Source organism: Caenorhabditis elegans, chromosome I, assembly GCF_000002985.6.
Source record: "Caenorhabditis elegans chromosome I".
Lineage (NCBI taxonomy): Eukaryota > Metazoa > Nematoda > Chromadorea > Rhabditida > Rhabditidae > Caenorhabditis > Caenorhabditis elegans.
The window spans coordinates 6,175,153-6,198,757 of record NC_003279.8 but is presented as its reverse complement, the minus strand read 5'-3'; the positions used below and the strand labels follow the sequence as shown (position 1 = coordinate 6,198,757).

Below are 23,605 nucleotides of genomic sequence, written 5' to 3'. Positions count from 1 at the left end.
CTAATTTAAAAACCCGAAAAACTCAAAGAGCATTTCCCACCAACTGACTCAATGGGCTCCCACTCGTTTTTGTTTTTCTTCCATTTCTTTTTCAACACCACATCTTCACTCATTCTGTTCATTTTCTCTATTTTTTAAACCTTCTTCTGGACACACACTCAGCACTGATACACACCTGTTATTACATGTCGGATGACTCTCTGATTTCCAATCAATTTATCTTTTTGTCTGGGGAGCAGAAGTGAGATACGAAGAGCTCACTCATCATTACGATTTTCCATTGCATTCGTAAAGTTGAAAATGTTTAAATTTGTTAACCTATGTACCGTAATCTTTCAAAAATGGATGATGTTTTTTTTTAAATCTATGTCATTCGTAAATTTTGAGATCCGGATGTCCTAAAAATGTCTGACATAGATTTGAGAAAGCATAGATTTATTCTAATTTTCAACGTGAAAGTTTTGTCTCTAAATTTTGAGATTCTTAAAAGCTGCACAAAGCTTTGAAAATGATGAAATTTGAAAAGCTTTGAAACGTTGAAAATGAAAATAAATCTATGCTTTCTTAAATCTATGTCAGACATTTTCAGAACATCCGGATCTCGAAATAAACATGATATTCGTGTTTAACGTGTTCTCAGCATTATAAAAATATTTTTTCGACCAAAAAAACACAAGTTCGTTTTTTTGCCCATTTTTCGGAAGGCAAAGGTCCAATTTCGTTTTTCAGAGCGGAAGACGATTTTGGAGATAAGCCAAAATTTTTAAAAATCCTTTCGGAATCTCATAGAGGACTGAAAAGTATGACTATTTATCAAAATTTGAAGAAAAAAAAATGTTAAAAATTAATGATTTTTCAGACAAAAATTGAAAATTACAGAAAATTGCATGTGACTTTTCTGAGACTACTGATTTTAATACGTATTTAATGGATGAAATATGTTAAAAAATTCATAAAATCATTTGAACTTTTTCTGATTTTTTTTGTTGTATTCAAATTACGTAGATCAATATTAATAGTGACTTTAAAAAATTCTGCATGATAGTAGGAATTGAAGATGACATTTTGGAGTTTCCTTAATTTTTTTAACGATGCACCCAACATGTTATAATCTAAATAATATATATTTTAATTTAAAACAATGCAAAGTTAAATTAAAGTCTATAGCTGAAAATGTCTATTCAATAGAATATAGTGAATGGAAAATATAAAGCGGACATAAAAATCTATTTGCTGAAAACATGCATTTTTTTTCAAATTGTTATTTTCAATAAGCATGTCTAAAATTAAACCCCAAATTCTCTAAATTGTTTCAATTTTAGATGTAATCTTTGAAGATGAAACAACAATTTGTTTCACAAACTAGACAATTTCATCTTTGAAAACTATCTCAAATTTCGTAAAATCTAAGAAACAAATGATCATGAGACATGACACCATTCAAGATCTTTTCCTATCTCACTTTGGCTCTCACATGAGCTCGTGTGAAAGAGAGAAAGTTCTTTTTTATATTGTCATTTTTTTTCAGTTTCCTATTCATCATAATCATCATCTTCATAAACTGACTTTTGTTATTCTAACTCAACCAGGTATTTATTTGAAAAAAGAAAAACAATACTGTCAGGAATGAAGTTTGAAGCTGAAGATTATAATATTATTTTCCGTATTCAAATAATTTTTTTTGGAACATATTTTTCATATAGAATCAAATTTATAATTATCTAATCTGGAAACATTCAGTTTTCTTTCATCAAATCGCCATTTTCTTACTTTATGTGTTGAACACTGTTTAAAAGTGTAAACTTTAAAATACCCAAAAATTCAGTTTCTAATTCATAATTCTAATTCAGAAACACCACAGAGGTAAAATGTGAAAAATCAAAAAACAATGAAAAATCCCAGTTTCTTTTGTTGCAAATCACCATGTTTGAATTTCCTCCAAAATGAAAACGGCAAGACAAATCGTTGTTGATTGATTCAAGAGTAGGTGACGCTTTAGGAGAAACGCTGTAGAATGTTGGATTTATAAATCTTGCTCGATTTTTTTTGTTCCTTTTGCGGTAATCCTGAATTTCAACTCGGCGCGCTCCGTTTTTTTGGAGTGGGTTTTTCCACGATCTCTGTTATGGCTGTCATGGGAAGTTTTACTACAAGTTCATTCCCAGGTCAAATTTGTCACAATAGCAGACACCAATGGTTTCGAAAAACAAAATATCTCGTTAAATTGATTGGAACTTTAAAAATTTGTCCCCAAACTACAAAATTCTATTTCCATGCCCATTATTTCCCCATGTGCCTGCTTCGTACACCTGTGAATAGATATCTAATGATTCTTCTTTCACCTCAGCTCAAAACAATGCAATTAATTTTTAGTAACTACCATGAAATCGAACAAAAGTTCTATTCGCCAACAATATTTTCACATCAGAAGACAACACAAATATTTTGCAATTTCTTTTTTTTTCATATTTTTTGCCTTTCTTACACAGGTTAAAATTTTCATTGACTTTTTCTCACTCTTTTAAAATATTCATAAGTTCTTCCCCTTCTCACCTTCTGTTCTTTTCGTCTCTTATATCTGTGTAGTACCTAACAGTTGCTCTTCTTTTTTTTGCTGAAAGAAAGAGCAAAAAAGAAAAAGAAAAGTTGGACTAAGGCCAAGTGAAGTAGAAAGAAAAAAGATGAGAGGAGTTCAGTTTTGTTGCATTTTCCGCCCACCTTATGGCTTCCAATGGTCAAAACTCAGTGAAAGATATCAAAAATTTTCTGAATGTCATGGGCAAAAACTTTTTTCAAACTATCGTAATCATTCAATAACAACGTTGTCAGTTGATCTTACTTCTAGATTTTTAAAATGTTAATTTGCAGAATCTTGAAAAATCTCAAAAAAAAGAAAGCTAAGGTAGGCTTTTACAATTTAAATTTTCTTCCAAATTGAAAGAAAAATTAATTATAAATCATTTATGTTGCTCAGCCAGATCTCCTATTCCCATCGTCATTTCCTTCTTTGCAATGCTCGTAATCTCCTCTTTTATGTTTGATAATCTATTCAAATAATATTATTATGCGTTTATTATTGCCTATCTTTTTCAAAAAAAAAACCAATGAAATGACAAGGCCAAGCCAAAAAAATAGCTGGACAAAACAAAAAGCTCAAAGCCCATCCTTTTCTAATTATTTTGCAAAGCCAAAATGAGATGTGCTCTTCAGAGCTTTTTTTGGTGGCTGAACAGCAAAAACAGAGGGGGACAAAACATGCCATAAAGGATATGGAAAACAACGTAAACCATACAAATTTGCTGAAAATTTTGTGGTGTTTTTTCATAAAGTTTGAATGGTATTTAAAAATTTGTTAATGAAATTGTCTGAGAAAACTTCTTGGATTTTTATATTCATTGACCAGCCGTGGACCGCACCTCCGGCGCGGCCCCCGACTTCTGGGGCTGAAAACTAATTTTTCTGAAACTACCGTAACCCTACAGTATTCCTACCGTACCACTATTGTACCACTACAGTACCCCGACTATATCCCTACATTAACCCCAACTCACTATCCCCACAGAAGCCAAAACTTCACAGACTACAAAGACTACATAGACTACAAACTATGGACACACAGAATAAGCGCTTTATATATAGTAAATGATATTCTTGGAAAAATTAATGAATTAGTCTTTTTCCAATCTTTTCGCAGTCCTTTCCTTCTTCTTTTCAATTTCTTATGAGTTTTAAACATTTTTTCATCGTTTCTATAAATGATTCATAAAGGGAAGTACTTCCCCTCGGGGTATCGTCTCAAATTTTAATTATTTTTTCTTCTGGTTCGGTTTTTTCGAAACTTTCAACAGTAGTTTTTACAGAATGGATTTCGATCCTCATTCAATTAAATGGCAGTGCTGCTGCTGTTCACTACCATCAGGTAACAATTTAGGATTGTTTTTTTTTCTAAACTTCAAAAAAAAATTCCGAAAAATCAGAACAAACGTTGTTCAATATTTTTCGAATAATTCTGGAAACAAAATAGGGGAGACTGACAATGAAATTTAGAACAAAGTTCTTGGTAGGGCGCTAAGAAGGCGGGTGAGAGGCGCCTGAGCCACACCTCGATCGACCATTGTTGATTTACGAGCGGTGTGAACTTTAAGAGAATAATTTTAGGAGGTACTTGTAATAGAAATTATCTAATTGTATTAGTTTATTCAATTTTGATTCATAGATGACACACAAATTTAACTAGTACTCAAGGAATTTGGTAGAGCACGGTTTCAGGCCCCTTTTTGTAGCTTTCAACATTGGACGCTTTTACTACAATAAGAAACCCGCCAGGAAAACTCATGGCCCACGTTTTCGCTTTTTTACGGTTTTCCATGTTCAGACAAAAATGAAGGAGTATTTGAAGCTTTTTTTGTGCGAAATATTGGATACGTATCTAATAATTTTTGGAAGGAGAACAACGTATTCTAAATCAAAATTTTTCCAATTTTAAAACAGTATCTGCCATCTAAATATATGTATCTCAAGCGAATAATTGAATTAAACATTTCCAGGAATGAGTCTACTTGCTTCATTTGAATTTGCATTCTGTGCAATCACTGGATCTATCACAATGTACAACATAGTCCATCAGAAACCAGAGGTATGTATCCATCATTATGAAATAAAATTTTATGATCTCATAACAACAAGAAGATATGTTTATTTCATCATGAGGTCAGGTGGCTCAAACTGATGAGTTCACCGATCAAAGGCCGAGGAAAAGGTCTTTGGAATTTATCAGATGGAATGTTTCGCTTGTTGATAGCAAATCAACAGATACGGGGGTTGATATTAAACAAAAACAATTGAAATTATATCTGGATATGTATATCTACAACCAAGAACTTTTCTCCAAATACTGTTCAGAGAAAGATGGTACTATAGTGACCGAAAATCTCTTCAAAAAACTAATAAATACTCAGTTTTCAGCTATAGTAATTTTGTAACCCTGCCAAAGAAAACGCTGTTTTCTACGATTATTTTTTCATAATTATGATTCAAACACTTGTATCTAAACATTGTTGGCATTCGAAAATGCAAGATTTCTCTTACTAAAATACAAAAATTTCAAAAATTTAAATTTACCAGAACCTGCGACTGAAAATTTCCAATGATATACAATTTTTTGAAGTGTTTCATATTGATATTTAATGTGGGACTAATATGAGTATTTTGAGAGAAAATATTCACTGCATCCGTGTATTCAAGCATAATTGATATCCTTCCACCACCCTGCTGTAGTCTATTGGTTACTGTATAGTTGAGGAGAATTTGAACAATAATGTAATATTGATTTTGCATAAAGGCTGTTCTAATAAGCTATTTGCTTTATTTGTAGTTTCAAAAAAAGTTGCTGAATAAAAACAGTGTAAAACTCACAAAACTAGGAAAGTTTATTAATTTTCACTAACTGTTCAAATAACTATTCAAACTATTCAAATACCTAATATGTAATTTGATCATAAATCCATCTTTTTGAAAATAATCTTTAAAAAGTAACACTTTTGGCTTTCTATGTATACTATTTTCAGGATCTAACCGCGTTCGAAGTTTGCCTAGTCGGTCTGATGCTATTCTTTGGATTGACTTGTATTATGTTGATAATCGGAGTTCAAAAGCATGCTCATCAATTGATATACCCATCTCTTCTGGCACGAGGACTTACAACTCTTTTCCTTGCTGTTTTCGGTGTCTCAACTGTGTTCTCCTCGACAAGATCACCTCATGCTCCAGCTGATATGGAAGCCTGGAGACGAGAAAAGAATCACGCAAACGATGAGCCAAATATGGCTTTGAGATTGGTGCTCTTTGTGTTTGCAATGCTCTTTTTGACTGTTATTATCTTTTATTGCTCTTATCTTGTTGTAAGACTGATTCATTACGAGCAGGCTTACGCAAGGTTGAAGGAGAGAAGAAGCTCGTTGATTCAAGCCGGAATGATCGGTATGTCGAAAAATCGCCGTTTAAGTAAAAATCGTATTTTTTCAGATCCAGATTTCCCGAGCCCCAACAATTATTCAGCCTCGCGTCGCGCATCTTCTGCATAGAATGTTTCTGCAGTTTCATCATTAATTTTGCCTTATCGATCTACATGTACGATTAACTTTTATTATGTGGTACTTGCCAAATGAACAATCTAACAATTCTGTAAATAAATTATCATACAACAATTCTCTATGTACAAAAAAAAAGTGACAACTAGATTAGAAAAATACCCAAGAAAGAAATCGAATCACAGAAGGCAAGTTGAAAGTGAATATTTTGGAATATTACAAGTTGGAAATTAGATGTCTCAAAAACCGATCCACATCACTGACGCGTTTCTTTGGACGGGAACTTTGTGGAAGTTGCTCGCGAATGATTGGAAGAAAATATGGGAGAAGTCGAGATTGACGGAGAACGAATCGAATTCCAACTTCCAGTTGCTTTGGGCAGACAAAATATGGATCTAAAAAACGTTGAAAACATTAAATATCTTGGGTGTGTATTTACCTCCAATTTTAGGCAGTAGGCACTGAACGAGAGCAATTATAAACAAAGGAGATGGTTCATCTTTGAGTCTAAAGATCATTCGTTCGGGATCATACAACGAATACTGCATCATAAGCTTCAAAATAGTGCCCATTTCGGTTGGTAGATCAGTTGGATCACGTGCCATTGATCTGAAAAGTAGATTGAAATTATTTATACTCGGAAATTGTAGTACGCTCACATGCTCATTTCAATCAAATCTCTTTGGATACTGTCCTCTTTGTGCCGGTTAGCGAGTTGTTTAGCGTTGCAGATTGTTCGAAGTATGATCAAGTATTGACCAATCTTAAATTTGAAAGTTGGATTTTAAGCCAAACAGTTATCTTTTTTTTTTAAAAGATAGTTTGAATTGTCAAACTTGAGCTAGAATGGCTGCCAAGGCTGCAGATTGTGGTTGAATTGATTTAACGAGTCTCTCATAGTTAGGACCAGTGAAGAATTGAAACGCAGACTCGTGAGTCACAGAATTCTGAAGATTGAAGCTGACTCCGATCTTTCGTGCATTAGATATGTACTCTGAACATACTAGATCATAGTTTTGAACTGCGCTTTCTTAGTTACCAATCAACATTTTTTCTAGTTCCACAGTTATATGAGTCTCAATGCTCGTGAGAATATGAAATGGGACGATCTTCTCGATTCGATCGAATACATCAAAAGACAACACAGTTTTGCTCATTTTTACATCTTTCCAACTCAGAGAGCTTTCAGAAAAGCGAGATGCTCTGAAAATTCATAAGTTTAACATTGCATGTAAAATAATATGCATACTTCGGGTTGGTAATCTTGATGAAAAGCTCTGCAATATAATTTTTCTCCAGTTCCCCCGAGCTTCTCGCGAATGCTCTTTCCTCTGAAATTCGACTGAAAAAATCGTCCATGGCAACACTCCACACATGTTCTCCATCAAGATTCATGTAATCACATAGGTACAGAAATGAGCATCGCATTGTCTCGATGTTGTCACACATTTTCAAAAGATTCTCTGCAAAATATGAACATTATAATAACTTGATAATAATCTAACCAATGGAGGAAGTGGCTGAGGTAGTGCCAATCATTTTCTTGATCTCTTTGTACAATTGTCGAATCATTCCTTCTTCTAGTAATTCCTGAAAATTAGATAACACTGAAGAAGTTAATCAAAATTTAAAAAATGATATTACCTTCGGATTAATTTCGATTGTTCCTACACGAGTCAACATCATTCTCGATATTCCCATACTTGTATTTGCAATAAGGCTTGTAGTTTCCACTAATCTCGAATTTGTTACAAATTCAGAAAGTTCTCGGAGCTGAAAATGGAATTTTGGTTACTATCAAACCAGAATGATCGTGGTTAACATCAGGGGTGGGCGGCAATTGCCGTTCGGCAAATTGATTTGTCGACAAATTCGGCAAATTGCCGGTTTGCCGATTTGCCGGAAATTTTCAATTCCGGCAAATTGCGGGTTTATTTCAATTTTTAAAATCTATCAGCAATATTACGGGACCATGAGATCATGAGAATGCCTATTTCCTGGCACGAAAATATTGGCAGCGAGAGAGCGTGTGGCGAAGAGAGACGCAGGTCCCTTCGCTACGAGATATTTCCCGCCAGAAAAGTAGGTATTCTCATGATCTCATGGTCCCGTAATACTCTTACCTCTGTCTTTTCAATATATGGTTCAAACGTTTTGCCCAATCCTGGCATGATCACATTATACATTATCCCGAAAAGATGCTGTGGAACTGATTGAAGGACGGTTTTTAAATTCTTCTCCAAAGCATACGAATATGTGTTTGCTATGCGACTAGCCACGTGATCTTTATCAGAAAAATTCGATAATTTCAATTTCAGCATGTAACACGAGATTGATAATTTTGTGAAAATTTGCCGGACAACGTCTGTGTTGGAAGTCGATACCAGATTTTGTTGAATTCGAGGAATCAGCTGTGAAATGAGAGGCCATAGATATGTTGATTCCATTTTTGAGTAGACTTCAGGAATCATAGAATCAGAGAGTGAAAGAACAGACATAAGTGCTCGTAAATCAGTGTCAAGAGTTGACAGACAATCCTTGAGGGTTAAATTGATAGACAATCCAAGTTGATCTCCAACCTGAAAAATTGTGTATTACAGGAACAATAAATCATGAGAATGCGTACGTGGAGCATTTAATTTGACGCGCGATATCTCTTAGCGAAAATTACAGTAATAGTTTAAATAACTATTGTTATTTAAGTTCTTACTGTAGTTTTCGCTAAGAGATATCGCGCGTCAAATTAAATGCTCCACGTACGCATTCTCATGATTTATTGTTCCCGTAATAATTAGTGAAGAAAATACAGAACCAACGGATTACCTGCTTAACTCTTCGAATAATTTGTTGAATGGTCTCCACACTTTCCGTGGTATCATTAAGATCAATTTTCTCAACTGTTTCACTAAGATTACGAACCCATTTTACAAAGTTCGTTTTTTGACTTTCACCCATTTTAACGAAACCGTGCTCAAAGAATTCGGCAAGTTGATGAAGAAGTGTTCGAATATTCTGTTTTCTTTCAGTTCCTTCAACGTCTCTATTCTCAAGAGTAGTTGTATATAGGTTAAGAAGAAGAATTTCGCATCTAGAAACATGTAGAAGCCATTGAAACAATTGATCATCGCTTGGTAGCCGGTATTTATTAAGAGGTCGAGATGTTTTTTGTGAGATTTTCGAATGAAGAAAGAGCCATTTGAGTGATCGATTACACATTGATATTTTCTTGAGATTTTGTTCAAAGTCGATCATTTCATTGATGACCTGAAAAAAAATACTGTGTGTCCTACTTAACTATCTTAATTTTTAAACTCGATAATTGGTCCTTTTTGAAACATTTTGGCTGACGAGTACTTTAGCAGCGTAATTCGACTCATGGCAGTATTAGAGATTTTTTACAGCCGCCTTTTCAGTTTCATATATGAGGGAGCCCGTGTCCCAGCCGGAATATCTACCTGTGGGAAGCTTGTTTCATTCATCATTTTTAAATGTTTTTCCATAATTCGTTGAGCGTCTTGTTGAGTAATCGTTGAATTAATCGCGTTCCAGGCCGATTTGAAGTTATACCATCCATCGAATACATTGGCAATGACGCCGAATCCCAAGTTTATAACCTTCAATACCGAAATATTTGTATTCCTGATTGAATATACCTACCCATGTCTCTCGATATATAGAATTCGCGATTTTCGTCATTATTGCAGAATCGTTGGTAAGAGTTTGACGATCAAATTGAAGTGCCACGTACATCAGTTGAGCTTTTGGAATTTGCAATGACGTCCCTTCTATTATTTCGATTGCATTGATAGTTGATGTGATAAATGATTCTGGCAGTGGGATTCTTCTGAAAGTTGTTTTTATTCAGATTTTTATGGAAAACATCTACCCAAATGTCTTACCTTATCATGGAGTCATTTCCGGGTACAGTAGCCTTCAAAAAATCCACCAAAAATTCTGCGTTTTCTCTGACGTCACTCTTCCGATAAATTGCAATGTAGATTCGCTCACGAATTGGTGCAGGAATGTATGTGTCCATGTAGATTATAAGAATTCCAGAAATGTAGAGACAGTAGGCCTGTAAGAAGAAATTAATAATTTTTTTGAATTCGATTTTATTTATAAAACCTCGAGTTCGGATGTTCTGTTCACATCCATTCTGGTTTCACCATTAATTATCTCTGCTTCTTTTGTATAACTTATGAAGCTTTGCACAAATTCTGAAATCGAAGAAAAAAGCTGCTCAAATGCAATAAGAACTGGTTCGAATGTAGAATAGAACTGTGTCTGAAGACGTAAATGACTTTCTAATTCCTTTTCGATTTGATCGACTTTGCTCAAATATTTGAAATCAAGCTGTACAATATTTTTAAATTTTGAGGACTTTGTCGGATCACGAAAATCCTTTGGAATAAAGCTTGATAATCGGAAGATTTCTGCTAGAATCGATTCACCATGAAGAATCAGTTTTGACAAGAAAATATTAATTTCTTCCGTCATTTTGATTTGAAATCTGAAAAATCCATATTTACATATCTATTCAGATCACCTCTAAATTGATAAATACATTTGATTTCGATTCAAACGATAGACATACTAAACTGCCAGTAAATAGTAATTCTTAAAGCTATATAGATGGCACATCATTCAAGAAAGCTATTATACCAGAAAACATAAATGACATAGATCAAGTGTAATATCACATATTATGATAAAGTGGATAAATATATATAGTTAAACGGATAAGGAAATTAATTAATGAATTTTGAAACTGGCAGCGAAGGATGAACAGGGGGAAAGGCACATGTTAAAAATAAATGAATGTGTTATAATTTCATGAAGAGATTAGATTATGATTAGGTGAATGGCAGCCATGCAGAATGAGCCATTGTTCCGAAAACGAAGTAACCGAGGATGTAGATGTAGAGCAATTTTCCACGCCATCCGTCTTGCCAAACACGTCTGAATACGAAGAATGGCAAGATTCCTGGAGATTCAAAGTACTGCCAAAGGCGGTTTCCAGCAATGGTCTAAAAACCGATTTTTTTCGTTTTCACGTTATTTTGTACATCAAACTTACCCCTTGTGTCAGCTTATCGATGTACGTGGCAATGTAAATGTAGATAAATGGACTGGAAGAAAAGATGATGCGAGTAAATACTTCGGAGTTTATGTAGAAGATGGCAACAAAAAGAAGAACCGAAGAATGAATGGCCATTGGTAGGGAGTGGTCTGAACGAGCAGTGAGCACCCATATATTGTTCCATCTAAAAACTATTTTTATACATATGAGAACAAAAGAAAATAACCGACCGCTTATTTAAGAATACATCATTCCACGATGACTTGATTGCTAGCACAGTCAGAATCGCTGCAGGGAGCATCATCAAAAAGCATGGGATTTTCTTGATCTTCCAGTATCCGAAGAATTTGACACTCCAATATTTCGTCTGAATCTCGCCGTAGTATCGAGCAATGATTCCAAATAGCTTCGGTTTCTTGCACCAAGTCGTTTTCTCCCAAGCATTCTTTACACTGACAGTCTTCGGAGAGAGTCGAACAGTTTTGGCGATAGTCTCAACCGCTTGTTTGTGAGAATCTTGTGGTTTGCAAAATTCGTCGGCGGTAAAATTCGTCATAAAAACGTATGGAGTGAAGAAGAGAAGTGTCGCACTAATAGCACAAACGATTACAATGAATAAAGTAACACAGCGAGAAAAGTTAGGATCCGTCCATCTGAATACTTTCCGATTTTGTTTCCGCTTCTGCTGGAATCTCCAAAATTTTGCCTGCCATTCTTGTTTATAACGTTCGTTTTTTGTAGCGGCAAGTGTTGATATGAGTTTGTGACAATCTGGAATTGGCATCTCCTCATCCCAAAGAAGTGTTCCACACCAGATCCATGCAACGTAAAGGAAATTGAGAAGTCCGTTCGATCGAACAGCGAAGGTCAACCCAAAACAGATCGTACCGGTGAAGCCTTTAAGCATTCGGTGCCAAAAACCTTTCCCACGAAGACCAAAAAGCATAAAGACGAAACCAGTCAGAGTCATTGTGAAGAACATCTGAAAATGATTTAATAATAAAAAAGAACTGTTTTCTTCGAACGTTACCGATTCCGAGTAAGCGGAGGAAAAGAAGATTGATGCTGGATTGAATGCGAAAATAGAAACAGCCAGAAGAGATATTTTCACACTCCTGGTCATGATTAGTACAACTTGATAAAGAGTCATTCCACAAAGCAGAAAGCAGAACAAATTGACGAACACTGCGGCTAATGTTATGGTTACCCACGGTGGGAAAGTCCATCCGAAGACACTTTCCATTCCGTTGTTTACTCCGACTCGAACGTAGCTGGAAAATCGCATGAAGGTTAAAGCTGAAATTTTTAGAACCTACTTCACAGTCTCTGGAAATCCAGCAAAGAAAGCAAGAGAATGCTCGAATATGTAGTGATGCTCAGCAATAAACAAGAATTGTTGAGCATCCCAACGACGAAGTCCCATTAGTCCACGACGAACTACGACATCACCAAAGACTGATTGTCCTGGTTCTGAAAAGAAAATGGTGATCAATAATAAAGCATTCTATATTCTTCCTACCGATCAGTTTATCAACTAAATTGAATCCATCTGTCCGAAACCGATCACCAGCGTAGTAGGAGGCTATGAATTGGAGAATGAATACCCACATCCGAGAGAAAAATAACTGTCGAAAACAGAATCCAAGACACCGCTGCGTTTGGGAATCACGGTACTCTATCCTTTTCTCCTTTGATTCTTCATCGTCAGTAGTGGAACAAGATTCTCCAGTTTCCGTGGAACCAAGAGGAGAGTCTTCTCTGGAAGATGATGAATCGCTCTCCTCTCTTCCAATCAGTCGATTTGTGAAAAACGCGGATTTCCTCGCAGAGAATGGATTCTCGTCTGTAACACCAGTCTGAAAAATAACATTTTTAAATATTAGATGATAATTGATAACAAAACCTCAATAGTCTTGTTTGGTACCGGGAACGACAAGATGCTTGGAAACCTGAATCCCTTCATCTGTGGATCTTCGTTGAGAACGGCATCTAAAAATTAGGAAGTTATAATTTGCTAAAAAAACCTGCGTTTTCTCACCTTCGTACGTATCCGTACGTCTCTCTAACTCGATAAATTCTTCCTCAGCTGCACGTTTAACATCTCTCCCAGGCTCACGTCTACGCATCCTGTATTAATCATTTTAGAAAACAGATCAATAAAAAAATAAAATAGTGACAGCATTTTTAAAGCGAATATACGAGATTTATACGAACATGTAAAACTTTTACTATTTTTATTCAATGAACACAGAATTCCTTGAACTATTTAGCTGATCTTGTAAAACCTTGGATTAAATTACAGAATTAAAAAATAAAAACCCGTGAAAAATGAAGGTAATGTACCGGCAAAATTTTAAACACATAAAAAATAAGAAATTCGTGCAATAATCGGTGGAATGTTGTCTGAAGAGCCGCCGTTCTCAATCCAGCGTTTCGTTAGAAATCTGTAAGTGCGAAAATTGTAGATCAAAAAATTTCTTAACTATTTTGATCTACAAAAACCACTTACTGGACCATTTTCTCATCACAACTTGTGTTGGCAATGTCCATCGTTGAATCTTGTTGTGAAGAAACAGTCAGAAAAAGTATTGTTTTGGGAACTGGATATTTTCCGTGATCTGAGAACGCATGAAGAACAAGAACTGCATCCCATTTTAGCAGGTCTACATCCAAAATCACAGCTGTTCGAGGTGATGATTGTGAAATAAGAGCGGGTCCGAGGACTGAAATAATGCATTATATTTTCAAAATTCAGCGAATTTTCACATTACTTTGGAGATGTTAAAAAGTTATTTAAACATAAAATATTATGAGGTTCTGAAATCACTCACTTTCCTGCAAATTCGCATGCAACTCGGCTCTATCAGTGTCACTTTCCACTCTAATTGATGATTTTCCTGCCGTAGTATGCTCATCACTTTTAGCATCTTGAACAGCTCGATTCACAGCTTCGGCAATTTGTTTGGCCGGTGTTCCCCCAACAAGAACAACCAACGGAGCATGATTTTCTGGTTCCAAATAGATTTTCTGCCCGATTAGTCTTAAGAGATCCCGATTTTCTTTCGAAATTGTAGGAAACTCGTTCTTGATGACAGATCGGACTGATTTGATGTAACTTTCATACGATTCGTTAGTCTAGAAAATTGTTAATTATTCCGATACCGCGTGTAGTTTTACCAACCGTAACTTTGCTTCCTTTAATCAATGCTCCCACAACAATCGCAATGAAAACTATTCCAATAACAGTCCAGTATTTCCATTTTTCATTCACTTCGTTACATGACACATCGGATTCTTCTGATCCATGTGAGCTACTGAAACTCAAATCCGCATCTGTGAAATCATTTTCATCTTGTTGCTCGCTAGTCTTTTCGGTTCTTGCATTACTTATTTGTTCAGTTAGATCAGGATAAAGCCTTGATGAACTATCGAGACTCCTACGTTTATTCGATGTTGGTATGTAATTGGATGGAGTTCCATATGATTTTCTGGTTTGCACCATACCCTGAACTAAAACGAAAATTGGAGCAGAATTTGAAAAAAAAAAATTAAACTGTTAAAAAAAAACATAAATATAAAAAATTGCGGCAAAAAACAAATTTTGGCTTGGAGCGAGTACACCGCAAACACCGCAAGCTTAATTTGCACACAATGCGTCAGAGCTTACGCGCAACTCTATCCGCATCATGCTTTTCAAAATCGATTTTTAGAACAATTTCCGCTTATTTTCAGCGTTTGCAGCATGTCAAGCGGCGCCGAACAACATAATACTAATGGCAAAAAGTGTTATATGAATAAAAGGTATTTTCATTTATGTGTAATAAATCCCATGTCTTTGAACTTTCAGATATGACGATGCCGTTGATCACTATTCGAAAGCCATCAAAGTAAATCCTCTGCCGAAATACTATCAGAACAGAGCAATGTGTTACTTTCAGGTATTTATACTTCGATTAAAACTTTTCTTTAACTTTTGTAATATATATTCTAGCTTAACAACCTCAAGATGACTGAAGAAGACTGCAAACGGGCACTGGAACTGAGCCCAAACGAAGTGAAAGTAAGCTTTCAACTCTTGAAGTTAATTAGTTATTCAATTCATTTTCAGCCTTTATACTTCTTGGGAAATGTATTTCTACAGAGCAAAAAGTACAGTGAAGCAATAAGCTGTCTCTCCAAAGCGCTCTACCATAATGCTGTTATCACGGTAGAAATTTTTGAACGGCGTTTATTAAAACGGAATTGTGGTTTCAGAACGCTCCAGATATTGAGAACGCCCTCAAACGGGCACGCCATCAAAAGTACGAGGAGGAGGAGTCAAAGCGAATTGTACAAGACGTTGAATTTCACACGTATTTGGAGAGCTTGATCGAAAAGGATCGTCAAGAAAATTCTGAAAACCCAGAGGAGTTGCAAAGAGCAGATATGGCTAAAAAACGTCTAACCGAACTCACTTTAGCGGTAAATACTTTTTCTTGAAAGTTTTTTGAAACTTTAGTAATACTATTCCCAAATTCTTATATCTAAGCGTTTCTAATTCGAACCAAACGAGTTTCCGAATCCTGCCAACTTTTTTCAACCGGTTCAAAATATACTTTCAGAATTAAGCATACTAAACTATCGTGAGTGTAATATTTCCTAAATCACGAGAGATCAAAGAGAATCAAAATATCATTTTTTAGACACAAGAAAAACGGCAAAACAGGGAGGTTCCTGAGATGCTCTGCGGCAAAATTACACTGGAACTGATGAAAGAGCCGGTGATAGTTCCATCTGGAATCACGTATGACCGAGAAGAAATTGTGCAGCATTTGAGAAGAATTGGCCATTTCGATCCAGTCACAAGAAAACCACTTACCGAAAATGAAATTATTCCGAATTATGCACTGAAAGAGGTTGGAAATTTATACAGGGTGGGCCAAAAGTATGGTAACACGTTTGCAGCTCTATAACTTTACTAGTGGAAAGAGTTACTACATCAATTGTTACAAGTTTTGTTCTCCATAAAATACTGACCAGATGAACGTTTTGAATTTTCAAAATATTCCCATCCGCATCGCTGCAGGCCTTCAGAACTTTTGAGATCACGACCTTTATGGCACGCAAGTCGGCATTCTGCGGGATTTCTACATTTTTCTCGAGGAATCCATCAAGTGCCTTACAAGTTTTTATAGTTCAAAGAATGCTCTTGGTCTAGAGATTCTATAAAAACAAAAATCCAAATAATTTCTATCACGGTATTTCTGTCATGGACTGCGGCAGTAGGTTAAGTCTTGAATGGCATAGTCGCCAGAAAGATGGATGTGAGCGGCGAGTAGCAGTATGCAGAAAAATTCATTTTAGTATTTTTCGAGACGTTTTGACCTGACTTTCCAGAATTTTTTTAGAAAATTGAGCTCGGATGATTTTGTGGGACGTTACGCCTTGCGAAACCAAAAAAACTGAGTAAATTTCGCAAAGTTGAATTCATGAAATATTCAAAGGTTCTTGCTAGGCGCCAGTGTCGACACAGAAAATTTTTATATGCCACAAAAACAATTAAAAACGCTTCTTCACTTCTTTAACTTTAAATTTAACATAAAAATCATACATCTGAAAATTATTGGCGTGCATGGGAGGTGTGTTTGTGTGGGAAGTGCCGCGTGCCAAATTACCGTTTTTTCGAAAGGGTTCGCCAAATTGTCGAGGTGATAAAGATCGCACCTTATTGGGAAACATTACAAATTTTGAGTCAAATTGAAGGAAATTTATTCAGCTATCAGTATTCGATAGAAGAATGTACGTATGACGTGGCAGTCACGCGAAAAGCTCATGTAAAAGAGCGCTTCATGTGTTACCATACTTTTGGCCCACCCTGTAATAAATTCAGTTAATTTCTAATGATTTTCAGGTTATTGAAAAGTTTCTTGACGACAACCCATGGGCTAAATATGAACCCGGAGGCATGGTTTAAATACTATTCAGAATATTGAAAAATTCAACATTAAACATTCCTGGCTGCTTCTCAATGCAACTTCTTCACTTTTCTACATGTTTCAGTTCTTTGCATTTTTTTTTCGGATTTTTAAACTTTTATTGTTTGAACGCTGTACCCTCCTTTTCTGTTCTACCGGTATTTGTATCTTGGTGTATTTTTTAGCTTTAGTTTTCTTTCAAAATTCCATTGAATTTCTGGTAGAAAGTGCACTTCAACTTGTCGCTTAGTTCTCAATTTTACTGCTAAAAGTGAGATTCTGTAAATATTGTATGAAATAAAGAGGTGTGATGCTTTTCTTTTCATTTTACAATTTTTTTTATACCAATAGGAAGGTCTATAACCTACTATCTACGTGACTTTGTAAATAAAATAAATAAAATCGGGAAGTTTTCAAAATTGCATCACTGGGAGTGCGGGATTGCGGAGTGTCGTTGTGAAATTTAGACGGCATTTTTTTCCGTTTTTTCAATTTCGAAGCTGTTTAAGCTGAATTCTGTTCGAAAATTTGTTGAAATAAAATGCAAAAAAGAATTTTTGTTCACAAAAAATGGTTATTTTCATTCTCCGGGCATTATTATTTTTGTTTGCAGAGTTTTAGAATAACTGTTTAAAAATCCTTGATGTTTAGATCTGAAAAGCTTTCAATGGTTCAGAAGAAATTATAATTAAACCGAAATTAATTAATTAAATTTATTATTTGAATATTTCCCGCACAAGTTCCATTCTTGCCTCTTCTTTATTGAACTTATAATGTGAAAAATTATTCTTCAGATGTTGTCACGAATTTGTGGAAACGGGATACGATTAACTCGGACAAGACTTCAATTTCAGCCATCTATTGTTACTTTCAGAGGTAGGCAATGTCTATAGGTTTTCATTTCTAACTATTTCCAACTTTCAGACTACAGTAATCCAGCGCCAAAACGTGGATTTTTGAATAATCTGATTGATAATGTACGAGATGAAATGCAGAAAAACAAAGAACTTCAGGAACATCAACAACAGTTGAAAGCTCGAATGCAGGAATTAAATGAGTCAGATGCATTGAAAGATGCCCGAAAAAAATTTGTTCGTATTTTTTTGGAGTTTAAAAAAAATTAATTTTTTAAATTTCAGGAAATTGTGGAAAAAGAAACATTGAAAAGCTCGGAAGTTGTTAAACAAAAAATTGAAGAACTCAGTGATCACATGAAAAAGGTTTGGATTATAGTGACCATTTTAAATTAAAAAATACTTTATTTCAGATGGTGCACGAAATTCAAAAAACTGAGGCTGGAAAAAAGATGACCGAAGCAGGAGCAGAGGCTCTTAAACAAGCACGAAAAGCCGCAGAACACGTCGAAAAAGTTGCAGAGAAAGTTGGAGATACAGAAGTTTATAAGCATGTTTCCACTGTAAGAGTTTGCATTCAGAAGTCACACTTAATAATTTTTTCGAATTTCAGTCAATGAAAACTGTGAAAGATGAAATTGACAATATTGCCGATGTCAGAATGTATAGTAGACCAGGTATGCCAATTTTTTTTAATTCAAAAAAAAAGCAAAAAATCAATTATTTTTCAAAAAAGTTTAAACAAAGTTTTCTAATAAAGAGAATTCTGGTTAAAAAAGTGGCACTTTACTAATGTTTTTGTGAATCAGAAAATATATCAATTTTGTTGTTATAAAAGATCGTAGATTTAAAAAATTAATACAAAAATTTTTCAGAAGCGCTCACAAAACGGACAGATGGGTTCGATTTGGAGAAAGAACGGGTCGTAGAAGCCAATGAGTTCGTTTTTCTTTATTACGATTTTTTCTAATTTTTTACTATTTTCAGCTCAGCTACCGATGTAACTCTGCACAAAGATTCAAAATGGTATTCAGGATGGAAAAACTTTTCAGAATCAAATACTTATTATCACAGTGAGTTTTATGTTAAATATTTGAAAAAAAATGGTTACGAAAAGTTCGAGTCCAAAAGAGGTGAAAACTCAGGTTTCACCAATTTTTTTTTGTGAGTCGTCTATAAAAGACAATTTTGTTCCTATTTTATTTCTGTTGTGTTCAAAATATTCATAGATATTCCGAAATTGTAGTGGTTCAAGCATGTTAAAATGTTTAAATACCTTCAAAAACGTCGCAAATTCAATTTCACCACTTTGACTCGAAATAAAAATAAACTTATGATATGTAGTAATTTTTAACATCTGTGTTTTTTACCTTGATTCCATTTTACCTTTATTTAGCATTTTTCTCAGATATTTTCTCTCAAAACATTATTCTGTTGAGGTCAATTTCAATTTAGTGGTATTTGCGGACCGATAAGTAGTTTGAAACGGCACGTTTTACGTCTGGGCAGGACGAATATCCTCTCTTTCCGGCCTCGCCCCGTCCGTCTATGGAGGGTACTTAATTTTTTCGAGAATTTTCAATTTTCCTCACCCATTGGATGCAAATTTTTGGGCTCAACAATTTTTTCAAATTCAACAAATTCAAATTCAACATTCCAAACAAAAACAAAAAAAAATTCCGTTGAAAAAATAAATTAAGAAAAAGGGGAAATGTCGTAGAATGGGTTACTGTACTACTAAAAGGCCTTCATTAAAATTTTTGTAGAACTTCTCGACTGGAAAATCAAGTACGATGAGTCGGATAATATGGCAGTACGTATGATGAGAGGTGTAACGGAAAAAATTGGAAGTGTTTTCTGTAAGTTAATCTTTAAATTACCACATTTCATAAACAATTTCAGCTGGCCAAAATGAGGTTTCCGAAGTTCTCACCGAAATTCACAAAATTGACGCCAATTTCGACAAACAAGAATGGCTCAGGTTCTGCGAGACAAAGGTATCGCGAATTTTTGGAAATTTCATATAAATATATTCTATTCAGATTATTCCAAATATTTTGGAAGCTTTCATTCGTTTCGATCTTGAAGTTTTACAATCATGGTGCCATGAAAGGGTGAGTTTTTTTTAATTAGAAAATTGAGTGAATTGTGCATTGGATTCTAGAAAACACCGAAAAACGGGTAGTCTTAATCCTAATAAATTTTTTTTTTCCAGGCCTACACACAGCTATCAACAGTCGTCAAAGAGTATCAGAAAATGCATTTTAGCACAAAAGATTCTCGGATTATTGATATCAATAAAGTAGAAATGGCAACTGGAAAAATGATGGAACAAGGCCCAGTTTTGATTATTTCATTCCAAGTGTACATGATCAATGTGACAAAAAATGCCGATGGAAAAGTTGTTGAAGGAGATCCAGATAACCCGAAACGTATTAATCATATCTGGGTTCTCTGTCGAGATGTTGAAGAATACAATCCGGCACTTGCGTGGAAACTTCTTGAAGTGCACATGCAAGAAACTCCTCTTGCTCTTTAAAATTTCGTCTTTCTCAGTGTCCTAATTAAATCTCAACTTTTTCTTTTATAACTCCCCGTATTTTCATAGTATATTTCCTTTTTTTAGGCTAGATTGTTTCCTTTTTTGTTTTTTATTTTCATCTTTGTTACCTGAACGGGTGCATTTCTCTTCCTGTTGTCTTCTTTGTCTACAGATTTCTTTCGACTCAAAAAATGTTTATTTCCGTCAATTGGAATGATAATAAAAAAGTTCAATTCGGAGCGAAGATTTCGATACGGACTTTTCCACTTTTTGAGATGGAATGAACGTGCGCGAAGACAGTGTAATATTTCAGAAGGCTTTTGATTGTTGAGAAAATCGGTTCAGATGAGGACTTCTTCGAAGGATCAGAGGTGCCAACTTGGTAGAAGATTCGATTCGACACTGCACTTTTTGTTTTAATGATTGGATAATGCCTGAAAAGGCCCTATTATTTTTTGAACGAAATTTTCAACGAATACTCATGATGACGGCGGCTATTCAAATAACAGATGTAAAGGTCCAATGAAATGTTTGAATCTTTTGGTGGCTTCAGAGAGATCCCATCAATTAGGTAATACGTGAAAAATTGTCCACGTTCAGTAGTTTCCTGAAAATTGTTTCTATACTTTCAATTTTAAAAAATGTTGTCAGAAGACATTTCATTCGGGCTCTTTCCTCATGATGAGAATTCTGTTTTGCAATTTTTACCAAAAATACAGTACTCGGTCTCGACGCGAAAATTGTTTTTTTTAACTCGATACGGTGAGCGTCTTTAAAGAGTACTGTAATTTTCAACTCTTCAGTGGCGCTACATTTTTATTCGTTTTTCATTGGGCTTCTCCCGTTTCAGCAGTTTTTTGAAAAATTCGAAATCAGTGGCGCAGTAACGAGAGACAGGAAACTACAGTACTCTTTGAAAACGCACACAATTTAAAATTAAACGAAAATTGTCGTGTCGAGACCAAGTACCGTACTTTCATGCTGGCTTGAAATAAAACATAATCTGAAGCCTGGAAAATTCGATATTCACAAAGAAGTGTAGGCGAAAACTTCAGCTAGGTAGTCCTATAAACATTTTTTGTATCTAGATTACTATGTAATCATTACGTAATTACACCGCGGTGTACACCATGGACATGTATAATTAGAGCGCGTTTCCATCGTATTTTTCACTTTTGATAGTAACCTAAATACTATTCCTATTCCTATTCAAGTACATCTACCCACTTGAATGCAACAATCTTTGCCTCGATCATTTTCTTTCAAAAGAAGACCGATTGATTAATCAACTTGTGTTGTTGACCCCATTCATTCCTCTCAACAACTATGCAAATTTGTATTACTGAGCAAGCAATAACTACCGATGCAACATCAAATGCCAATGCAAAAGGAAGAGAGAGAAAGAGATTGACTAAAGAACTAATAAAGGTCAAAACCTGCTTGAATAAGATCAGTTTGCTCAGCCATTATTGTGTAATTTAGGGTTGGATTACTTGAAAAAATGAGATGGTTTGGCACAGTCTTTGTAGTAGTGTTGCCTATGAACACACACGAACTTTTTACGGTAGGGATACAAATTCACACCAAAAATCCTACCTCTTCAGCCAGAGCTTTTGTCAAGAATCCAATAAAACATCCATCTTTCTTTCTTTTTTCATTTTCCGATTTCATCAAACTTTCGTAGGACTCTTTCAACTGATCCAACGCTGAGAAATTAGGAATTTAATCTTGTTCAAACAAGATTTCTTACATTCGGATCGGTCAATTGGAGATCCAGCTTCAAAAATGATAGATTCACATTCCGGCGGGCTTTCTTCACATGTTTCATCGTAATTTTCAGAGTCACTCTCATCCGGCATCATAAGCTTGTTTTTTCACTTTCGAAAAGTTTAAATGAACAATAAATTTGAAATGAATCATTATTATGATTGCCTGACGTTTTTTTATCGTTTTTTTTTCATGCTGTTCTGTTTTAATTTCGTCACGTCTAAAAATAAACATATCAACCCTTGAAGCTGGAGTGTCGACTGTTGAACTTACAGTATTCCTCTAGATTTGAAAGATATTGTTGAATTGAGACTATAAAAATTGCAATAAATTTTGGGAAGTGACTTCGAGAGAGAGATTTAAGAAAAAAGTCTGGAAAAGATTCAATTGTAATTGCCATGTTTTATTTATAAATAAATAATTCAATTAAAAAAATTAAAGCCTTTTCATTGTGAAATTTGCACATGTTCACAATTGAATTTTTCGAACAATTTTGGAAAATGTTTTATGTCGAAATCTTATTAAAACTCAGTTTGTGCCACTTTTTTTAGAAATCTAAAGAACTGTCGAACCCCCACAATGTTCGGATTCGGATATTTTAAAATACATAACACTGAAATAATTTATTTTTTGATCGACGACTTCTAAAAAATAAGTGAAAACTTGACATTTTCCCCAAATTTTATGAAAAGTTTCATTATGGTATTTGTTCATTTTGGCACAAAAGAAATGGTTTTCAATCATTTCACAACTGGCTGTACTTCAGCTTTAGTTGGGTAAATACGGTATATGTCAAAAATGGGGAAATACTAATTGTAAAAGAGGAAATATGGTTGCTACAGTAATCTTTAGAAGAATTATGATCAATAGGATATATTTCACATCCTTCGAACTTCTTCCTCCTCCCACACTATTTTCCTGGATTTTGCAAATTTAAAACACACACATACACACACAAAATGAGGTACGCACAGGAAAAACCCTTTCTTCCTGATTTCAATGACTTTTTCTTCTGTTTCTTCTCTTCTTTTGCTCAACTGGCTCTTCACTGGGGTCTTAGTAGGAGAGCCCCGACGGGAGCCCTTCTATTCTTCTCCGTCTCTTCATTTCTCATCCTCTCTGTGTTCCCACAAGAGATTTTTGTCCGTGAGAGTACCACGAGGCATACGGTAGGCGATTGGAGGCAGAAAAGACTTAGAGCACAAATGTGCACTCGGGGCGCGCTCTTCACGGTTTACAGTCCTCCCACACGACGAAGAGGCATAGAGAAATCATTTTCTTATGTTCTCTAAATCTCTTGTTACACATTGAGAGCTCTA

At 35.0% G+C, this 23,605-nt stretch overlaps 7 protein-coding genes and 5 non-coding genes across 12 annotated transcripts; 6 read left to right on the top strand and 6 right to left on the bottom strand.

Annotated features, from left to right (window-relative positions):
* Window positions 1-2,563: 2,563 nt before the first annotated feature.
* On the top strand, window positions 2,564-2,584 carry 21ur-14010. The gene has a single exon (NR_050175.1).
* A 1,276-nt stretch (window positions 2,585-3,860) lies between these two features.
* Window positions 3,861-6,206, top strand: T05E7.4 (DUF7027 domain-containing protein). The gene is made up of 4 exons (NM_059384.8): window positions 3,861-3,919; window positions 4,548-4,636; window positions 5,568-5,979; window positions 6,025-6,206. Exons 1-4 carry the CDS (start codon window positions 3,862-3,864, stop codon window positions 6,081-6,083), a joined length of 618 nt encoding a protein of 205 aa, NP_491785.3. The 5' UTR covers window position 3,861; the 3' UTR covers window positions 6,084-6,206.
* Window positions 6,126-10,605, bottom strand: wshc-5 (WASH complex subunit strumpellin). Its single transcript, NM_059383.6, has 14 exons — window positions 10,215-10,605; window positions 9,989-10,164; window positions 9,747-9,933; window positions 9,545-9,703; window positions 8,913-9,353; window positions 8,213-8,668; window positions 7,734-7,862; window positions 7,595-7,679; window positions 7,339-7,552; window positions 7,129-7,292; window positions 6,926-7,083; window positions 6,749-6,852; window positions 6,529-6,698; window positions 6,126-6,484 (listed from the first exon to the last, which is right to left on the bottom strand). The coding sequence occupies exons 1-14, from the start codon at window positions 10,584-10,586 to the stop codon at window positions 6,306-6,308; spliced, it is 2,994 nt and encodes a 997-aa protein (NP_491784.1). The 5' UTR covers window positions 10,587-10,605; the 3' UTR covers window positions 6,126-6,305.
* A 116-nt stretch (window positions 10,606-10,721) lies between these two features.
* pigv-1 (GPI mannosyltransferase pigv-1) lies at window positions 10,722-13,296 on the bottom strand. Its single transcript, NM_059382.9, has 8 exons — window positions 13,208-13,296; window positions 13,073-13,158; window positions 12,689-13,025; window positions 12,486-12,639; window positions 12,200-12,440; window positions 11,400-12,151; window positions 11,167-11,353; window positions 10,722-11,116 (listed from the first exon to the last, which is right to left on the bottom strand). Exons 1-8 carry the CDS (start codon window positions 13,293-13,295, stop codon window positions 10,943-10,945), a joined length of 2,019 nt encoding a protein of 672 aa, NP_491783.1. The 5' UTR covers window position 13,296; the 3' UTR covers window positions 10,722-10,942.
* Window positions 13,297-13,389: 93 nt separating this feature from the next.
* T09B4.2 (Torsin-1B) lies at window positions 13,390-14,681 on the bottom strand. The gene is made up of 4 exons (NM_059381.7): window positions 14,351-14,681; window positions 14,001-14,304; window positions 13,679-13,892; window positions 13,390-13,613 (listed from the first exon to the last, which is right to left on the bottom strand). Exons 1-4 carry the CDS (start codon window positions 14,669-14,671, stop codon window positions 13,523-13,525), a joined length of 930 nt encoding a protein of 309 aa, NP_491782.1. The 5' UTR covers window positions 14,672-14,681; the 3' UTR covers window positions 13,390-13,522.
* Window positions 13,614-13,678, bottom strand: mir-4916. The gene has a single exon (NR_050174.2). It is a non-coding gene; the product is annotated as a pre-microRNA mir-4916 (primary transcript).
* Window positions 14,682-14,901: 220 nt separating the features above from the next.
* Window positions 14,902-17,444, top strand: chn-1 (E3 ubiquitin-protein ligase CHIP). Its single transcript, NM_059380.9, has 7 exons — window positions 14,902-14,970; window positions 15,017-15,107; window positions 15,161-15,229; window positions 15,278-15,376; window positions 15,424-15,630; window positions 15,852-16,064; window positions 17,060-17,444. Exons 1-7 carry the CDS (start codon window positions 14,912-14,914, stop codon window positions 17,120-17,122), a joined length of 801 nt encoding a protein of 266 aa, NP_491781.2. The 5' UTR covers window positions 14,902-14,911; the 3' UTR covers window positions 17,123-17,444.
* Window positions 17,445-17,917: 473 nt separating this feature from the next.
* On the top strand, window positions 17,918-20,824 carry tin-44 (putative mitochondrial import inner membrane translocase subunit tin-44; the record flags this gene model as incomplete). Its single annotated transcript, NM_059379.5, has 11 exons — window positions 17,918-17,999; window positions 18,048-18,214; window positions 18,263-18,343; window positions 18,391-18,540; window positions 18,591-18,654; window positions 18,853-18,916; window positions 18,965-19,050; window positions 19,744-19,836; window positions 19,880-19,974; window positions 20,020-20,091; window positions 20,193-20,824. 11 exons carry the CDS (start codon window positions 17,918-17,920, stop codon window positions 20,514-20,516), a joined length of 1,278 nt encoding a protein of 425 aa, NP_491780.1. The 3' UTR covers window positions 20,517-20,824.
* Window positions 20,693-23,563, bottom strand: T09B4.3 (uncharacterized protein). The gene is made up of 5 exons (NM_001383208.1): window positions 22,560-23,563; window positions 22,270-22,506; window positions 22,116-22,225; window positions 20,999-21,126; window positions 20,693-20,953 (listed from the first exon to the last, which is right to left on the bottom strand). Exons 2-5 carry the CDS (start codon window positions 22,376-22,378, stop codon window positions 20,749-20,751), a joined length of 552 nt encoding a protein of 183 aa, NP_001370878.1. The 5' UTR covers window positions 22,379-22,506; window positions 22,560-23,563; the 3' UTR covers window positions 20,693-20,748.
* T09B4.18 lies at window positions 21,815-21,878 on the bottom strand. Its single transcript, NR_050172.1, has one exon. It is a non-coding gene; the product is annotated as an Unclassified non-coding RNA T09B4.18 (non-coding RNA).
* Window positions 21,815-21,878, top strand: T09B4.15. Its single transcript, NR_050173.1, has one exon. It is a non-coding gene; the product is annotated as an Unclassified non-coding RNA T09B4.15 (non-coding RNA).
* T09B4.22 lies at window positions 21,830-21,956 on the top strand. Its single transcript, NR_101566.1, has one exon. It is a non-coding gene; the product is annotated as a small nucleolar RNA T09B4.22 (small nucleolar RNA).
* Window positions 23,564-23,605: the final 42 nt, after the last annotated feature.